This window comes from Vombatus ursinus, unplaced genomic scaffold (assembly GCF_900497805.2).
Source record: "Vombatus ursinus unplaced genomic scaffold, bare-nosed wombat genome assembly UNPS02014165.1, whole genome shotgun sequence".
Classification (NCBI taxonomy): Eukaryota; Metazoa; Chordata; class Mammalia; order Diprotodontia; family Vombatidae; genus Vombatus; species Vombatus ursinus.
The window spans coordinates 304,190-322,813 of record NW_020953943.1 but is presented as its reverse complement, the minus strand read 5'-3'; the positions used below and the strand labels follow the sequence as shown (position 1 = coordinate 322,813).

At 55.0% G+C, this 18,624-nt stretch overlaps 2 protein-coding genes across 4 annotated transcripts in view; both read right to left on the bottom strand.

Moving 5' to 3' along the window:
* Positions 1-6,948: 6,948 nt before the first annotated feature.
* CPT1C (carnitine palmitoyltransferase 1C) lies at positions 6,949-14,919 on the bottom strand. Its single transcript, XM_027859241.1, is given in 19 exon segments — positions 6,949-8,560; positions 9,107-9,199; positions 9,421-9,534; positions 9,636-9,788; positions 9,869-10,003; positions 10,306-10,470; positions 10,574-10,690; positions 10,901-11,006; positions 11,245-11,427; positions 11,510-11,717; positions 12,102-12,186; positions 12,293-12,400; positions 12,725-12,802; positions 12,889-13,026; positions 13,476-13,577; positions 13,713-13,887; positions 14,124-14,263; positions 14,664-14,859; positions 14,861-14,919. Coding segments are annotated over 19 exon segments (2,547 nt in total). The 3' UTR covers positions 6,949-8,368.
* A 1,944-nt stretch (positions 14,920-16,863) lies between these two features.
* PRMT1 (protein arginine methyltransferase 1) overlaps positions 16,864-18,624 on the bottom strand; it is a 5,168-nt gene continuing 3,407 nt past the window's right edge. For all 3 annotated transcript variants that reach the window (XM_027859340.1, XM_027859341.1, XM_027859342.1), the window contains 4 exons: positions 18,467-18,582; positions 18,051-18,201; positions 17,544-17,665; positions 16,864-17,195 (listed from right to left, as the gene is read on the bottom strand). In XM_027859340.1, the coding sequence (XP_027715141.1) occupies positions 17,112-17,195; positions 17,544-17,665; positions 18,051-18,201; positions 18,467-18,582 (473 nt within the window). In that variant the 3' untranslated portion in view covers positions 16,864-17,111. The remainder of the gene's footprint in view (positions 17,196-17,543; positions 17,666-18,050; positions 18,202-18,466; positions 18,583-18,624) is intronic.

The following is an 18,624-nucleotide window of genomic DNA, read 5'->3' as shown; positions in this document are numbered from 1 at the left end:
CCAACTCTCACTAAGCATTGGGGCAGGTCTTCAGGGATGGCTACCTCCAGGTTCTCAAGAACCCTGATGAAAAGGGAGAGGATTTTCTAGAACTGTAGCTTACAAGCTGCCATTGCTGTGTTTTTCCCCCTGATAATTAATTGACATCAATTGGCCGACTGGCTTAATGAGTGTTCAGTTAGGGGTAGCATCGTCCAGATTTGGAGTGAAGTTTGGGTGAACGGCACTGAGGGTGACCATGCTAGGGTGGGTAGATCCAAATGGTGGCTGATGCTGGCACCCAGGCTCACAACCTGAGGCAAGGGACAGAGACTAGTCAGGGATAGGTTCTCATGAGACTTTGATGTCCCCTGGGGCAGCATACAGATGTGCTCCAGTCAAAACCCCAGAGCCACTGGGAGCTCAGGCTTATAGAGGATTTTTAGACAAAAGATCTACTTACTGGTGACCCTAATTCCAAGGTAGAGCAATGGGGCCAAGGAACATGGACCAATCACAAAGGGGGTGCTCTAAAAATTATCCAGGAAAGTCTAACCACTGCACAAGGTGTGAAGACTGGCACTTCTCAGAACCCGGAATTCTGAAGGTAACCAGCTTGCCAGGAGAATTTTGGTAGCAGGTACTAATGAGAACTGGGTGAGGTTAAGCTTTAAGTGTGCCAGTGTTGAGTAACTGAGACTGGGCCTGGGAGAGTAGGGCCATAGACTCCTCTGGCTATTCAGATATTTACTTAGTAAGAACAGTGGGTACAAAACATCCCCTCAAAAAGTCTGTGAAATACTTTTCTATACCAGCTTTGAACTGGCTTGCTCTTTTAGAGAAAACTCACAGGGACATGACACAGTGTACATCTGTTAAATGCCTTTGATTGATTATTGCTTGAATAGAGACATTCTCCCTGGTAAAGCTGTCAGGGCTAGAACCCTTTGTTAGTTACTTTAACTGTTGTGTGTGTGTGATTGCTTCACTCAATTCACACACACACACACACACACACACACACCCTTCCCTTTCATTTTCATCTGCCATACATTTCTTTTTAAAATCTATATTGACTAGTGAGTTCTCTGTTCATCTCACATCAGTCTCTTTGGATTTACAACTTGCTTTGCCATTCCCCAGTCCATGAGCATTTACTATATTTTCAGTTCTTTACCACAAAAAAAAAAATGCTGCTATAAATATTTTATTATACACAGTCCCTTTCTTTTGATTCTTGACCTCATTGGGTTATTTGCCTAGCAAGGGGATCTCTGAGTCAAGGTGTATGGACATTGTAGTCATTTTATTCCAAATTGATTTCCAGGATGGTTGGACAAGTTCACAAATCCACTAAAAATGCAATAATATGCCCATCGATCCAAAAATACTCCTCTCAGACCAATCTTGTGTCTTTGCCGATTTATTAAGCATGAGGCAAAACCTCAAAGTTGTCTTGATTTTCATTTCTCTTGTTATTAGTGAGTTAGATTGGTATGTCCTTCATGGGTATTTCATTTGGATGTCCACCTAGAGAAATTTTTTAAGATGAACATGTATCAAATATTCATTCAAAAATGTCATATTCATCAAACAAAAGGAAGGAAAACTCAACTAAACTTATTTCATTTTAAAAAATACCTTGTTTTCATTGTAATGATGAGAGAATACAGACAAAAATCAAATCAGTTTTTAGGACCGAATGAAACATTTGAGCCTTACTAGGTGCAAAGTACTGTGCTTTGATCTTTATCTTTAACCATTTAATGAGCTGTCCAAATTGACCAAAACAGATCAAGGTTTCTTTATTTTCCTGTCCTAGAGAAGATCCCAGATTGCATTTGGTAGCAGAGATTTAAATTCCTTAATCTCTCATCACTGTAATTAGCAGATGAAGATGATTTTTATTCACATCCCAAAACACTGAGAGTCAATGTTATTCTCTATATATATTTCCTTGGGAAAACAAAACAAAACAAAACTCTGGCTTCATTTCTTCCTAGGAATTCTAGTTAAACTTTTATCTAAGACATGTTTTTCTTTGAGGCTTTGCTTGAAGGTGTTTTGTAACTGATGAGGTCTAGAGGCTAGGGGTGCTGGAATCCCAAAATCATGACACACGGGTCCTGCCCGAAAGAATTCAACCCAAGCCTTCTTTCAGCCAAAAACAAGGTTTATTGAAGATTTGCCATATTAGCTACACTCTTAAGGAATCTGAGCATCTGTGGGCTATTGGCTAGATTGTGAAAATCTGAGCCTTGGCTAGATTTTCTGAGCATTTTAATGAAGATGAAATGGACCTTATATACAGAAAGACTATGGGAGGGATCTAGGAGTGGCAGAGTAGTCTATGAGGTAATAGAACTCCAGGGGTGACCAAGGGAGAATGGAGCCTAGATAGGATTAAGGGTGGGAAGTGGCCTGGGGCCATAGGGAGGTCTAGGCTAGGTTAAGGGTAAAGAGAATTGGGAGATTGGGTGTAAAGCCACAAAGAAAGGCCAGTTGATGGGATTATAACCTGGGGGGGCGGGGAACTGCTAGAGGTTTGGCCATGTGGGAAAGTCCAGGGTTTTTCCTTTCTGGGGTCTAGATCCCAACCCCATCAGAACCATTGTCTTCTTCCAAGTGTGGTTTTAGACATCCCTGTCACCATAATTGCTTTTTATGGTGGAATTTTGTTTGTTTGTTTGTTTGTTTATTTATTCTTCCAGCCTTATTTCCTAATCTGGGACTTTATGTTAGGGTCGGACTCGATGCACTTCTGAAGGTAGTGTCTATGCCTCCTTTGGTCCAATTTTGTACTTTCTTAGGCCTGATGCTGCTTTCTCTGAGGACGGAGTCCCATGTAATTTTAAGGATCTCAGTGGCAGCTCAGGCTAGAGATCCCTAAACCTGTCTGATCCAGGACAAAGTCTGATCCCTACCCTCCTAGTCTGAGCTTTCAAAGCCCCTGAACCAGGTTTGGGTCCGAGTAACACCACTGTAGGCCTGCCCCAGTTGTGTTGAGGTTTAGGGATTTAGGGGTGCTGGGACCCCAAAATCACAAGCGGATCCTGCAAAGAATTCGACCCAAGCCTTCTCTCAGTCAAAGACAAGGTTTATTAGAACATCCGTCACATTGGGCAGACCCTTAAGGAGTCTGAATGTTAGTGAGCTATTGGCTAGATCATAAGAATCTGAGCAGTGGCTAGATTTTAAGAATCTAAGCACTTTAATGGAGACAAGAAGGATCTTATATACAGAAAGACTATGGGAGGGATCTAGGAGTGGCAGAGTAGTCTACCAGGTAATAGAACTCCAGGGGTGGCCAAGGGAGAATGGAGCCTAGATAGGATTAAGGGTGGGAAGTGGCCTGGGGCCACAGGGTAGTCTGGGCTAGGTTAAGGGTAAAGAATTGGGAGGTTGGGTGTAGGCAATAACAAAAGTCCAGTTGATGGGATTATAGCCTCAGGCAAATGCCAGAGATTTGACCCCATGGGGAAGTCCAGGGTTTTTCCTTTCTGGGGTCTAGATCCCTTCCTCATCAGTTGGAGCACCAACAGACAGCTACTGGTTCCAGCTAGAAGGCTCCACAGGTTCACAGCAACAAAACTGTAGGTTCCCCTTAGGCATGAGATCCCTGCCATGGTTTTTCAGTCGAAGGTTCCAGGCAACGTGGGTAGCTAAATTTGAAAAGCTGCTACGGGATCAGAGTCACATATTTACTACCTGCTCTTGCCTCCTGCCACAACATGGCCTCAGGCCCCAAACTCCTCCTTGCTTGGTTCACCCCCCACCCCACCCCAGACACAGATATCCTTCTTCATCTAAGTTAGATCTTCAACCCAGCTCTGGGGTACTTGCAACAGAGCACTCAATTGGCTGTTTCTCTAGATCTTTTTTGTAGAAGTTGCTGGAGGTGGGGCGGGGCAGGGAGGGGAATAAAACTAGGCTTTACTGCTTCCTTCTACTCTTTCTTGGTTATTTTCACATAAGAACATAAAGTTTTGCAAATAAGAGGGCCTACTCTCTGCTGTCTCCAAAATTACCAGTGATCTCCTAACCACCAAATCCAATTGATGAGGTCCAGAGGTTTAGGGGTGCTGGGACCCCAATATCACAATGCAACCCAAGTTTTCTTTCAGCCAAAGACAAGGTTTATTAAAGATCCACCATATCAGCCAGACCATTAAGGAATCTGAGCGTCTCTGAGCTATTGGCTAGATTGTAAAAATCCAAGCAGCGGCTAGATTTTAAGAATCTGAGCACCTTAGTGGTGACAAGGTGGACCTTATATACAGAAAGACTGTGGGAGGGACCTAGGAGTGGCCAAGTAGATTGGGGTGACTGGAGGAGGGGTCTAAGGAGGATCTGGATGGGAGTGGCCAGTAAGCTGGGGTGAACAGAACTCCTGGGACCTTGACCATGTGGCCAAGGGAGAATGGAGCCTAGCTAGGATTAAGGGTGGGAAATGACCAGGAGCCATAGAGAAGTAAAACAATGGACTGCTAGGCTAGATTAAGGGTAACAGAATTGGGAGACTGGGTGTGGCCACAATGAAAGGCCAGTTGATGGGATTATAGCCTCAGGGGAAGAGATTTGGCCTAGTGGGGAAAGTCCAGGGTTTTTCCTTTCTTGGGTCTAGATTCCAACCCCATCACAATGACCTTTTCTTCCTCCTCATTCCCCTTGTCCTCTCTGCAGTCTCTCACACTGTTGATCACTCTCTCCTCTTTGATATTCTCTTCTCTATAGGTTTTCAGGCACCCTCACACCCCGCCCCCATTCTCCTCCTCCTTTTCTCAAAGTTCCTTCTCTGTCTCTTTGGCTGGATGCTTCTCTAGATCATGTCCTCTCACTATCTGTATCCCTGTGGTAGAGCCAAGACTCTGGCCTGAGTCTTCTTCTCTTCTCCCTCTAGACTACTTCACTTGGTGACCTCATCAGTTCCCAGGGATTTAATTATAATCTTTATCCTGATGATTCTCAAATCTCTTTGCTGCCCCAGTCTCTCTGCTGACCCCCAATCTAACATCTCTGCCTTTCAGACATCTCAAGCTGGATGTCCAGTAGTCTTCTTAAACTCAATACGCCCAAAACGGAACTCAATTATCTTTCCCCTTAAACCCTCCCCTCTTCCTACTATTACTATAGAGGGCAACACCATCCTCCCAGTCCCTCTGGCTCCCAACCTAGGAGTCATCCTGGACACCTCACTATCTTTCACCACCCCCATTCAATATGGTGCCAAGGTCTGTCAATTTCATCTTTGCAACATCTCTTACATACACCCTTCTCTCCTCTGACACTGCCCAACCTGATGCAGTCCCACCTCCTCTCTCTGGCTGTCCTCCATGCCGGGAATGCTCTTCTTCCTCTGTCCTCCCTGGCTTCCTTCAAGTATCAATTAAAATCTCACCTTCTACAGGGAGGAGCCCCCTTAATCCAGCGCTGTCCCTCTTGTAATCATTTCCTATTTATCCTGTTCCTATTTATTGCTGGGTGTGTGTGTGTGTTTGCATGTTGTCTCCCCCTTTAGACTACAAGCTCCTTGAGGGCAGGGACTATCTTTTGCTTCTTTTTGTACGCCCAGGGCTTGGCACATGGTAGATGAACCTACTTTATGAATTATGAACCTCTTGATTTGATTAGAAATAAACTCTGATTAGTTTATGAAACAAGCTAACCATGCTCTGCCTTGGAAGCTTTAAGTAGGTTAAGAAATTTCAGCCTTAAGCCTATCAGGCATCTAGGTGCCTGGGTCCCCGGGATGGAAACCTCTCCTATAGGAGTTGAGTTATCATGTTACCACACCACGTGTGTGCCTCATTACCATTGTCTTCTAAGCATGAGTCCACTCTTCCCATGTATTGTGTGTACTTGTGGGAGACCATGACCCAGGATTTGGGAGAAATATTTGTACCAAATGTTCTTATAATATTCATTTAGTAAATGCCTTTCCTAAAAGCTAACCAAGAGCTGTTAACTGGGATCACACCGATGGGGGCTCACGAGTGACAGTACTAGAAATCCATCCCCTCAGGGTTACCTCTAGAACCCTAACAGCACTATCTGCCACCCCTTGGGAACCTAGCCAACCAATATGAGGAGTTAGGGAAGTAATCCCAAAGGTGGTGCCACAACAAGTCAAAAATATTCTGGGCCTTCTCACTTCACTCCAATGCAGAGGTTACTGTAGGTTCAAGGCTGTGGATGCTTCACATATTTGGGGACTCTTTCAATGTATTTATCCGTTTTTGCTGATTTCTTCCCCTTCTTACTTTTCCTTGGCAATAGAAGATGACTCTTTGAGAGTTGGGAGGGGGAAAATACTGACAGAAATTTGGATGATATAAAAACAAAAGATATCAACACAAATTTCTTTTAAAAAGGAAAACATTCTGGGCTACTTCTCTTTGCAGGCAACAATTTCCAAAAGCTTTCATCCTCATTCATTGAGGCAAGTAGGGGGAGCTAGGGGACACAGAGGATAGACTGCTGGAACACCTGAGTTCAGGTACGCATACAGTTATATTATTCCAGCTCCCTCAAAACCTGGCTCCCTAATAAATACAAGCTTTCCTGTATGCTTTTCAATTTCTGTATTCCCTGTCTGGATAACAGGGAGAATCAACCTTTCCCCAGGCCTGTCTGGGCAAATGCAACGAGCAGGAATACACGCGTTAGCCCAAACTTAGAATTTCTTTCACTGTCGGATTAGATCCTGGCCGGTTTCCCCACCGGTTGGTTTCTGGATGAGGAAGGAGAAAAGGGGAAAATCCTTGGTCCTAATACAATAATTAGCCATTAAACATAAAAGAGGACTATCAGTTTCTCACATGCTCTATCCTCAGCACCACCTCGCTGCCCCTTCCTCTATGCCTTTCAAACCTCCCACAATCTGACCCAAGTCTTTCCTTACAGACCAGCTTCCCATCATCTTTCACATCATCCATTCTAGTTCTGGCCGAACTGGCCTGTTTGTTATTCACCAAACAATAGCTAGGATTTATTCATACGGCTCTTTCAGGTTAGCAAAGCACATTACAAAGATCTCACTCGATCTTCCCAACAACCCTGGGAGATAGGTGCTATTATTATTCCCATTTTACAGGTAATGCAACTGAGGCAAACAGAAGTGAAGTGACCTGCCCAGGGTCACACAGCTACTGTGAGCCAGGATGGGACCTGAGGTCTTCTCGACTCCAGGCCTGGGGGGTCTAACCAGTGATCCACCTCCACGCCCTTGTACAAGCGTCCTCCATGTGTAAAATGTCCTCCACATCTTGAAACCCTCAACTCCATTCAAGGTCCAGTCAAATCTCCTCCTACAACAGACCTTTCCAGTTGTTAACACTCCCACCCCGCCCCAAGACAACAAAAACCCTTCCTATTTACTCCTTCAGTCTTTCTATTTCCACTCAGTAAAATGTCAACTTCTCGAGGGCAGGGACTATCTCACTGTCTCCATTTTCCCAGCTTCAAACACACTGCCTGGCACATAGTAGGTGCTTAATAGTGGCTCCCTTAGGCAAATTCAGTTAAGGGTCGAGTTGAAGCTGGGCTGTAGGTAACTGGATGTTCTGATGCAGTCAGGGCTGAGGTAGGCTGGGATGAACTTAATTTGACCCTGGAATGAATGTGGGGCTCAGCTTCTGATGACGTTGGGGCTGATGATGAGTGAAGGGTGAAGGCAGGCATTTAGGATGGTCTGACCCAGACTTGAGGTTGGGGAGTTGTTGAAGACTCTGGCCTGGGCTCAGGAGCGCTTGGAATGGAGAAAGGCCTGTGATGGGGCTAAGATCAAATTATATTCAAGGCTATTGCCGGAGCTAAGCTTAGCCTCTGGATCAGCTGGAGTTGAGGCCGAGTTTACCCTATGGAATAGGGTAAGGCTGGGGCTAGGTTTAGCCTGTGGAATGGGGTATGGTTGAAGTTGACCTCAATTTATGAAACGGGGTAAGACTGAGGTTGACCTTAACCTATGGTATGGGGTCAGGATTGGGTTGACCCCGGCCTACAGAATGGAGTAAGGCTGGGGTCGACCCCGGCCTACGGAATGGAGTAAGGCTGGGGTTGACCCCGGCCTACGGAACAGTGTCAAGCCGTGGCAGACTCCAGCCTGTGGACGGGCTGTGGCTGGTGGTGGGATGGGGGCCAAGACCAGAAGGATCGGAGTTCACATTAGGGATGAGGATACAGGAAGAGGATGGGCTGAGATCAGTGTAGGGTGGAGAAGAAGCTGGACCCAGACCAGGTGACAACAAGCAGATGGCAGGTGAGGCTGGGCTCAGCTTGCAATCGTGGCCCCCACTATTCCAGATGCCGTGATGCCAGCTTTGCTCCTCAGTCTTCTTCAGGGCCTGCCAGGAGCCCATCTGTCCAGCCCCCACAGGTGAGAGCAGCTCCCTCAGTGCTCTGGCTCGTGGGGGGCTGAGGGTGCCTGCTGGGGCTCAGGCCCTCGGGAGGCCCTCACAGAATCCTTGCCCTCCCTGGCTGCCTCACCTGACCGGGCCCTTGTGCTGGGCCCAGTGCCTAGGCCAAAGAGTGCGGCCACATCCAGCATTGCATCCTGAATGTGCTGCCCAAACCGCCGGGAATCCTGCAGAAAGAGGATGCGGGTGAGAGAGGACCCAGAGGCCTGGGCTCCCACAGGGACAAGTCTGAGGGTCCAGAGACCCAGATCCCTGAGCGGATGTCAGGGTGCCCCAAAGGATGGAGTACGAGGGGCCCCACGCACCAGAGGTCCCAATGGGGACCCAGGATGGGACCTTAGATAACTAAGGTCCCTGAGAGGGCAAGTACAGGGAACCTAGCCACCAGGGCACTTCAGGGGTCGAGGGTAGAATGCCTGGGTTCGGGACTCCTGGCATGAAATGTCACAGTGGTAGTGAGTTCAAATCCTGATGCTGCCACTTACTACTTGTGTGACCTCAGGTAAGCTTACTTAACCTCTTTGGGCCTCAGTTTCCTCATCTGCAAAATAACTAAACTGGATGATCCCCAGGGTCCCTGCAAGCTCCAAATCTAGGCTCCTCTGACCTCCAGAAGATCCTCGAAGAGGGAGAGTGGGGGCGGGGAAAGCCAGGGGCCTGGAGGCCCGGGTACCCTAACCCCTGCAAGGTCTGGGAAGGACAAGGGCTCTAACCGTGTCAGGGCTGGAGACTCTGCAGGAGATGTGGAAAGTGACCGTGCTCTCCCCCATGAAGATGTAAGACACGCCATAGCCATCGTCATCCGCCTGGGGCCAGTGGAGGAGAAAAATCCCCAGTGCCACAGTCCTCCCTGCCCCAGCCCCTGACCCACTCCTCCCAGGAGCCCCCCTGTAGGCCCTGCACTGCCCCCCTCTGCCCCCCGTGGGCATCCAGGGACTATCCCCTCCAGGCCCTCCCTACAGGCCCAGCACTGCCCCCCTCTGCCCCCCGTGGGCATCCAGGGACTATACCCCTGTGCCCCACTCACAGGCCCAAAGCCGCCCCCGCAGCAAACATAATCTGGATGATTGGCTGGATCAAACAGTTGTGGCTGGTGCTTCGGGCTCTGGCTGGTGGAGAGTTTCCATCGCTCGGCCCGAACCTAGAAAGAGGGGTTTGGGAGGAGGGTGTGGGCCGGGGGACCCTAAGTCTTTCCCAATTCCCCAAGGTGTCTCATTCTTCCCCAGGACAGGGGTCACTGACCTGGGTCAAGAATGGGGATGGGAGACAGAGGAGCTGAGAGACGAGATACAGGCAGAAGAGGTGTCGATCGACGCCCTCGCCGGTCAGGGCCGCCCGACACAGTGTCCAGTGCTTCTCCGCCGCCACTCGGAAGAGGGTCAGGCGTTGGGCATCCTGGGGGGAGGGCAACCAGAAGTCATCATCCCCCAGGCTCTGGGGCCAGCGCTGGGGGCAGGCACAGGAGGGCCACCTACCGTCAGCCTCGGGTCCTCCATGGCCCTGACAAAGGCGCAGGCTTCCACCGTGCACGGCCGGATGGTCTCCGTGCGGCCCTCGTGAAACGATCTCGTCACACACGCCTCGTAGGTCAGACAGAAGCCGCCTTGGTCCTGGTGGGCCAGGAACAAGGGGAGGTGTTAGCTCAGGCACGGATGCCCAGCCCATCTATACCCTCCTGGCCCACACTGCCTGCCTCCCCAGCTAGATCACCCTCCTGGTCTACACTGCCTGCCTCCTCAGCTAGATCGTCATCTCTGTTGATACTGGCCAGCACACATGTACCTCCCTACGGCCTCCACCACACACCAGCCTACATTTCCCTCTCTGTTCCCACAGTGACCATCCACGGCAGACTTGCAGGTGCATAGACGGTCTCCCCCATCCCATCCCCCATTCTCCCTGGGGTACTGACCCGAAATCTGGCCAGCTGCAGGGCTAGCTGCACAAAGCTGCTTCCCGGGGTATGGCAGCGCCGGGTGAATCCTCTCCCAAAGTGGGTGAACGGAAGGATATGGCAGTCGGTGTCTCTAGCCAAGGCCTGGGCCTCCCGCAGAGCCAGGGGGAGGGACACAGCCACCTGCCCAGGATAGGGACCAGCATGAGGGGGCGCCGAAGGCAGGCCAGAGACGCAGACCCGCAAAGAGAAGAACGTAGGGGCGGGGGGCCGGCCAAGCTCTCACCTCCTCAGGCACCGTCCACAGGAGCCGCTCGGGGGGTCCCACTGTGGGGTCGGGGGTCCCTCTGCAATGCCCATCAGCTGCGTAGCCAAGTTCAAAGCACTCAGCAGCCAGTACAGCCTGGGGGGGAAGAAGCGAGAAACTCATCAGGACCCCACCTTAGGCCATCATTCCCTAGGATCCTGGCCCCTCACCCCTGGGCTTCCCTCAGGGGCCCCTGCAGAGGCCGGCCTCTGAGAGACATCTCTGGGCACATCTCTGACGGGGAGGCATCAATCTCCAGGGAGCCTCTCAGGGGTCTCGGGGGTGTCTCGGGCACAGCGGCCATGCCTCCCACATGTGCGAAGGGACGGGGGTGTCGGCCCAGGAGTGCTCCACGTTCAGCCCCATGCGTCCACTGGCAAAGACCACGAGATTCAGAGACTTGTCGAACCACCTGTGGGGGCGGCAGCAGGAGTGGCCTGACCGAGAGGTCTCTGCTGAGGCTGGGGTAGGGGAGGAGAGGGAGGAGGGGGAGGAGGGGGAGGCCCTGAGGGGCTGGGAGGGAAGAGGGCAGGAGACCTGGGGCATCTGGGAAGGGCTGGGGTGGGGAGAGGAACGCAAGCCCAGGAGGTGGGGCTGAGGGTGGAGGGAAGGGGCCCAGGCCTGGACAGGGCTGGGGACGCAAGGCTCACCTGCTGTGGCCAGTTCCCACCAGCACGGAGCGTGCTCGCTCATCCAGCTCGGGGGACGTCCCCGAGGGTCCTGGGGCCTCCTCGAGACATATGACGAAGGCAGCGCCCTCCACCACCTCCAAGGGGGCCTGCGTGCTCCTGTCCGCTGCCTGCAGGGAGGCCCGAGCCTGAGCCCATAGGGCCCTGCCAGGGCCAGGGCCGGGGTCAGGGGGTGCCGAACCCCCATGAGCCCCACGGCCCTCGGCCCTCCAGGAGCCCCACTGACCTGGGGGCAGCCGTCAGGGCGGCCAGGTGCTCCTCTGCAGGCCGGGCTGGGGCCGGGTCATCCAGTATGTGCTGAAGCTGCTGCTCCAGCACCCGGGGGCTCAGCAAGCGGCCCCCCGGCCCCCCATGGGTCCTCAGGCAGAAGAAGCGGCCCCGGTGCAGGACAGCCACGTGGCGGCTGCAGCCATCCCTGACGTGATACAGCCGGTCTGGGGAGGCGCCAGCATCACATCAGGTCTTGGACGGCCAAGCGCTCCGAGTGATTAGGAAAATCAGCGACCATGCAGGGCCTTGCACAGGGCATGAAGGGTCATCGGCACGCCCTCGTGCGATCTGCTGGGGCCGTGGCATTTCTTAGCACTGACATTACAGAGACCCCTAGAGGAATGGCCTGCCCTCGTCCTCACTGCCCCAAGCACAAGGCCTGGCACTCAGCGGCCGCCCGATGCACACTCGTAAATGGCAGGGGCAGGATGCGAGCCCAGCGCTTCCTGACTCCAAATCCAGCGCTCCATCCACTGCTCTGGGGGGTTCTGGGGTCACCAGGGCCTCTTGTGGGGAGGGCAGGGGTCACAGGTCACGGGACTTCTCACCTCCGGAGACGCCAGGGATCCGAGTGGTGTTGAACATCTGCCGGTACTGGGCCGAGCACAGCGGGCGCATCCCCAGCAGCGTTGCCTGGACCAGGGGAGGCGGGAAACTGCATGACCCAGGGCCGGGAGAGGCTGCTTACCTGGCTCCCGAGTCACCCCTGCTCCGGGTCGGCCCCCACCCAGCCTCTTACGGGCTCAACCTCCCCGCGGCCAAGCTGCTCCCGGAATCTCATCATGGCGTACACAGCGTTCCCGGCTCTGGCGGCCTGCAGGGGAGTGGGGGCCACAGACAGGAAGTCCTGTGGGGAAGATGGGCGGACTGCAGCAGGCACGCCCGTGCACCGGCCGTCCCCAGGCCCCCTCACCTCCCTTGTGGTCAGTGCCTCCCTCTGAGCTGACCGCCTGTCTACACTGCGTAGAAGAGAACTGTAGACACGCAGCATCAGAACGGAAGCTCCTCGAGGGCAGGACCCCTGTTTGTGCCTTTTGTATGCCCAGAAGCTAGCGTGTGGTAACCCCTTAAAAGATGCTTGCAAACTGGCCCTAAGAAACAGAACTGGGATTGGTCACAGGCCATTTGGCCAGGGATAGGAGGGCCAGCAGGCCAAGGGACGGGGGCTCACCAGGATATAGAAGTTGCTGTTGCCCAGCAGGGGGCTTCGGGACCGCAGGTAGACGTACTCTGCCCACCAGTCACTCACCTGGGGAAGGGGGAGCTGGATCAGACTGTGGCCACGCCCACTGTGCCATGCTGGGACACGCTGGGCTGTGGAGACAGGGCACTCACGTAGTTGGCTGCCCACCAGGCCTTGAGGCCCAGAAGAGCTTGTAGCTGGGGGGCCTCTGTGTGTAGGAACATCTGGGCCTGGCTGCTCAGGGCCTGGAAATCCTCATCCGACAGCAGCGGTCGCACAGATTCCAAGTACTGGGGGCACACGGTATGTATCCCGCCATGGCCATCTGCCTCTGAGGCCCCAAGATCTTAATCCTTTTGGTCCCTGATTTCCTGGGTCCCCAAGCCTTTGACCCTATAACCCTGGGTCCCTGTAACTCTTGACTCCCTGGGTCCCCACACTCCTAGGTCCCCACAACTCTGACTCCCTGGGTCCCCATACTTTTGACCCTCAGGGTCCCCAAGTCCCCACACCCCAGGGTCCCCATAACTGTGACTCCCTGGGTCCCCACACTTTTGACCCTCAGGGTCCCCAAGCCTCCACAACCCGGATCCCCGTAACTCTGACTCCCTGGGTCCCCATACCCCTGACCACACTCCTAGGTCCCCAAAACTCTGACACCTTGGGTTCCCACACCCCTAACTCCTACAGTGTCTGATTCTTGGGTATCAGGGATGGATCCCAGCTCTGCCATGCCCACCTTGGCCACCGTGCCCGCTGTAGAGGGCAGGGGTAGGCAGGGCAGGGAGCGTTGGTATGTGTAGAGTGTCGGGCGGCGGCCGGAGAAGATCCTGACCAGGGCCTGGAGGAGGCAGGAAGCACCGGGCCCTGACCCAGATCCTTTCCCCCTTCCTTCAGGTCCCCCACCCCCCAAGACAAAGCAGAGACCAACTGGGGTCGCAAGGGCTGGAAAGCCGGGCCCCAAGGCTCCTCATACCAGCCAGGAGCGTGTGGGTAAGGACAGGGTCCCCCGAGGCTCACTCAGCCAGCCCTGGTAGCGTAGGAGGAGCCGCAGTACCACATGCAGGGTCAGCAGCAGGGCCGTCCAGAGGCCCCCGGCGAAGATGGTGGCCGCCAGAGCCCCTTGGAAGCCTGGGAGCCAGCGCGCACTCCTGAGGAGAGGGCACCAGGCTGGGGCTCAGCCCCCGGGCCAACAGACTCAATGGCCTGGATTCTGAGCTTAGGAGTCTACACATCACACTGCTCCCCCAACCCACACCCTTGCCTGGGCCCTGCCCTGAACTACCAAGAGGCAGGATGGTGCCTAGAGATCTACCAGACAAAGAAACTAGGTCTAGGCAGGAGGGAAACCCGGGCCTGGCTGGCCCTGCACCCTGGGGAGCCTCACCAGTCTGGGAGGCTGGCCTTCATCCAGTCCACCAGCCCCAAAGACGGGTCCAGTTGCATGAACCGTGAGCCCTGGATAGCAGCGAAGAGGAAGAGGCCGCTGGCTGGGCCAGCCGGGCAAGCTCCAGATAAGATGTCATCCTGCCAGGACAGAAGCCATGGGCCGGCTCCCGCATACAGGCTTGGAGGTCTCGGAACTGGGTATTGGGGGGGGAGGGCTGGAAGTGACTGGGGGATTGTAAAAGTGGGTTCAGTGAAAACAGAATGGGACCCTGAGGACCCGCAAGAAGGCCCCAAGGGCCTCTAGGAGCAGGGGGATGGGCTCAGAGACCCCAAGCACTAGATCTGGGACCTCGGGACACGGAACCACTCCAGGCTAGAATCCAAAGAACCCTTTTGAAAAAAGCCCCATAAAGATCCTGGCAGGCAGCCCCTGAAAGAAGGGCAGGATGATGCTGGGGTGTGCTCTGGAGCTGGACTGAGCATGTGATGGGAGGGGGTGGGCAAGACAGCTGGCAGTGCCCCAGCCCCCTCCCCTTACCCTGCACTGGGCCAGGCTCCGCCTCCAGGAGCGCAGCCCGGCGCTGCCGACCTCCTTCAAGGCTGGATTCCACCATCTCCGCCCCGGAGTCCCCTGTCCCAAGTCTAAGCGGAAGGTCGCTGCCTGGCGGGCCTCGGCCATGGCGCCCTGGGACCCAGGGAAGGGGACCACTCGTTGGCCCTTCCCCGCTCCCCCCCCACCCTTCCTCTGATTCAGGAGCATCCCATCCCCCAGGAACTTTGACTACAACTCCCATGAGGCCGTGGGGACCACGAAAAGGGCTGACCATAGCTAGGCCACCGCATGGCCTGCCGGGAGATGTAGTTCGGGGCCCGCAGAAGGGGGCTGGTGTTGCACCGCCAAGTGCCCACGCCTCACCCCCACCCCCCGCAGCCCCGGGAATGGGGCAGGGGCGGCCTGGACCCCACCCCATTCTGGTGCCAGTTAGTGCTGTATGTAGCAGCTTCAGGAAACCAAGGGGTGGAGCTAGGACGGGGCTAGAGAAAGGGTCCAGAAGTCCAGCTTGTCCACCGCGCATGCTCCGGAGCTTGGGATGCCGAGAGCCCGGGGCAGGAGGAGTGGGGATCCGCGTGATGGAGACCCCGGTGTGCAGCCTCTTCCCCACCCCCATCAGGCCCTAGAGATCGAGGACCTCGACCCCGGGCCCTCAGGGGTCCCAAGTATCCGCCCCCAGCCCCCAGCCCCAGCCCGGGCACCTTGGGGTCCTGTCCTCCAATTTCTGCCCCCCTAGGGCCCGGGCATCCCTTCCTCCAGCTCCTGGCCCCCAGCTGCACTTTACAGGAGCTATCGCCTCGCTACTCACTGCACTTGGAGATCTCCGACGTGCGGGGAGCCCCCCCCACCCCCCCTTCTGTCTGCGCCTGCGTCCGGCAGTCCCCTTCCCCCCTCCTCACGTCACACGCAGGGGGGCGCATCTTCCCCCAGCCCCTGTACGCTCCCCGCGCATGTGCGCGCTCAGTCTCTCTCAGGGTCCTGCTGCCCCAGACACTGCGGAGCAAGGCTTTTCGGCGCTGTCCATGTTGGGGGCGAACTGGTGCCCAGCAGGCAGCTCCGTGGGGCCGCGGGACCCCCACCTTCCCTGTCTAGAACTCCGGCTCTGTTGCTCCTGGGGCCCGCCTCCGCAGTTTGGAGTCCGCGGGGTTCTCACCCAGTCCCAGCTCGGGGAAGAGAAGGGGTGAGAACGTCAGAGCGCCCATCGCCTACACCGCTTGGAGTCCCAGGACTGGAGAGAGATTCCAAGGGCACAGGAGTCACTCTCCCACCAAACATCTACAGGAGTGGAGGGCGGGCTGGCAGTGCAGCGGGCGCCAGAGAAAGGTGTGGACAGTCCTCCGCTTGGGGACGCTTGTGATTATAGTCTCCCCGACGTGGTATTTGGGTATAGATACAACAGCCATGTTGACCTGCCCTCCCCCCACTTTACAGATTTAGAAACTGAGGTCTGGAAATGAGTTGACCAAGGTTTATCCGGGTCCTCAAAGAGCCTAGCAGGGTTCCCAAAGTTCTGCTGGTTTTCTGGAGGGCAGCCAGATAGCACAGTAGAGCCCTAGCTAATTTCAAATTCAGCCTCATCTAGTGACTGTTGGCCTCAACTGGCTCACCTATAAAATGGGACAGAGAAAGAAATGGCAAACCACTCTAGTACCTCTGCCCAAAAAACCCAATGAGGTCACAGAGTCTGACAGGTGAAAATACTCAAGTTTTCTGGAGATGCAGCTCACAAGCCAACCCATGGCGGGGCAGAGTGGATGGGGACCCTTGTGGACACAAAGCCCTGAGCCACATTTGGGGAAGGATAAAGTGAATGCAGATGAGCCCCCTTTTGGGGGTGTGGGGAAAGAGGCACAAGTCTCCTGGAAGCCCAGGCAGGCGGAGGCAGCCCAGGTCCCCCCACCCCACCCCACCCTACCCTACTTCCGGCTATTTTTTCTGAGAACAATGAGTCAAAGGGAGGTGGGTTGCCTGGAGGCCCCTTCTGGGAAGGAAGGAAAAGGGGCCTTCGGGAGGCAGGTGCCACAGGCCAGGCAGCTCTGCCCCCAGCAGGGAGAGAGGTTCTAAGGAGAGCCATAAGGAGGACCCCAGAGATGTGGGAGCCAAGGGTGCAGGAGCGACTGAGGTGCTGGCCTGCCCAGCCCAACCCTCCCTGATGCCCAGCCCAGCTCAAGCTCTGCTCCCCAGATCCCAGCTGACGATTTATTGTCATGAATGCAACCATATAAAAACATAAGTTATGAAAAACACAGTCACGATGTCGCCCCTGGGCCCCTCACTCACCCACAGGAGGGAGCAGGGGCTTGGGGGTGGAGGACAGAGGATGGGGGAAAGGGCGATAGGGGGCCCTCTCTACCCCCAGGGTGGCGGCTGGCTCCCCGGGGCGGGATGGGCCGGCTGGGGCAGGGGCCCATGGGAACGGCCCACGGGGCCGACTCAGCGCATTCGGTAGTCCGTGGAGCAGGAGAGCTCACACAACTGGCCTTTGAAGTCCAGGTCGATGGTGAAGTCGAGGTCTCGCTGCAGGGGGGAAAGTGAAGCGTGAGGAAGGAAGGAGGGAGCTCCCGAGCACCCAGCCCCCAGCTCCCCCTACAGAGCCACAGAACTTTAGGTAGGAAATGGGGGCTCACACAGAGACCTGAATTCCAATCCTGGGCCTGGTCTCTGTGGCACATGCCAGCCCAGACAATTCTCCTGACCACGCCCGGCCTGCTGCTCCTTCACAGAATGAGAGGTTTGAAGCACCCCACGGGAGCTAGCCCCCAACCCCAGGATCTGTCATTCCCTTCCAGTGCCCTCCTCCAGGGTGGTGCCAGGCCACACCAGGCTCTCGAGATCTTCAGCTCTCAGACCCCCACTACATCTTACATTGTTCTTAGCATTGGGCCGCATGCCAATGGTGCCAAAGATCTCCTCGCCCGTCTTCACTGTGAGATAATCCTCCATGTAGAAGACTGTTTGCTTCCAGTGCGTGTAAGGGGACTCAGGGCCTTGGGCAAGAGGGAGCCGAGCAGGTCAGAGAGGTCACAGCACCTTGACTGCCGCCCCCCCCCCCCCAGCCCGGCCAATCCTAGTAAAGGACACAGGCTTGTCCTCCACGGCTAGGTGCCCCTTTCCCTTTCCAAAGGATTCCCACACTGTCCCAAGGAATCCAAGTCCAGTGGCCTACAGCTGGTTACAGAAGCCTATCACAAGTCAGGACAGCTGCCAAACAAACTTTCCCTAGTCACCGAGGGGGCCAGTCCAGAGCCACCCAAGCATCACCACGTGGGTGCCCGGGAGCAGGCACGGCCTTTCTCCTCCCACCCGACTGAAGTCAGGATGTCCTAAATTCCCTCCCCTTGCTTGGGGTCCCCGCCCTCGCCCGGGGCTCACTTGTGGAGAAGCCCGTGCGTTTGTGGCAGCGGGTGAACTCGATGTTGAAGTAGGCCACCAGGGCGTGGACGTAGTCATTCCTCTTTACTTGCAGACAGAAGGGGGAGGTGAAGGTCAGGTCGTCCACGCGCACTGTGTAGATGTCCACCTCCTGGGAGGGGCAGAACACACGGTCATGCCCTCCTCACAGCTCCCAGCCCAAGAGGCCCCGAGAGCACACTGAGCTCCAGACATTCAGCCTGTCGCGGGGCCCAGACGGGGCGGGCCATACGGGGGGGCAGTGCAGAGCAAGGCTCACCTGGCTCGGCCACCCCTGACCCAGGACAACTTCTCAGGGCCTCAGTTTCCCCTTGAGGCCATTGGATTAGGTGACCTCAGCTCAAAACCAACAACCCTGACCCAGAGCGGGGTCCCACCTTGATCAAGCAGGCATTGGTCACCAGCTGCTTGGGATCAACTACGTCAACGAGAGGTTCCTTAATGGCAACGTCCTTGATGCAGGACATGTCGAAACCATAGACGTTCTCCCACCCTGAGGGACAGGACAGAAGAGCTGTGCCACCCTGACCCAGGG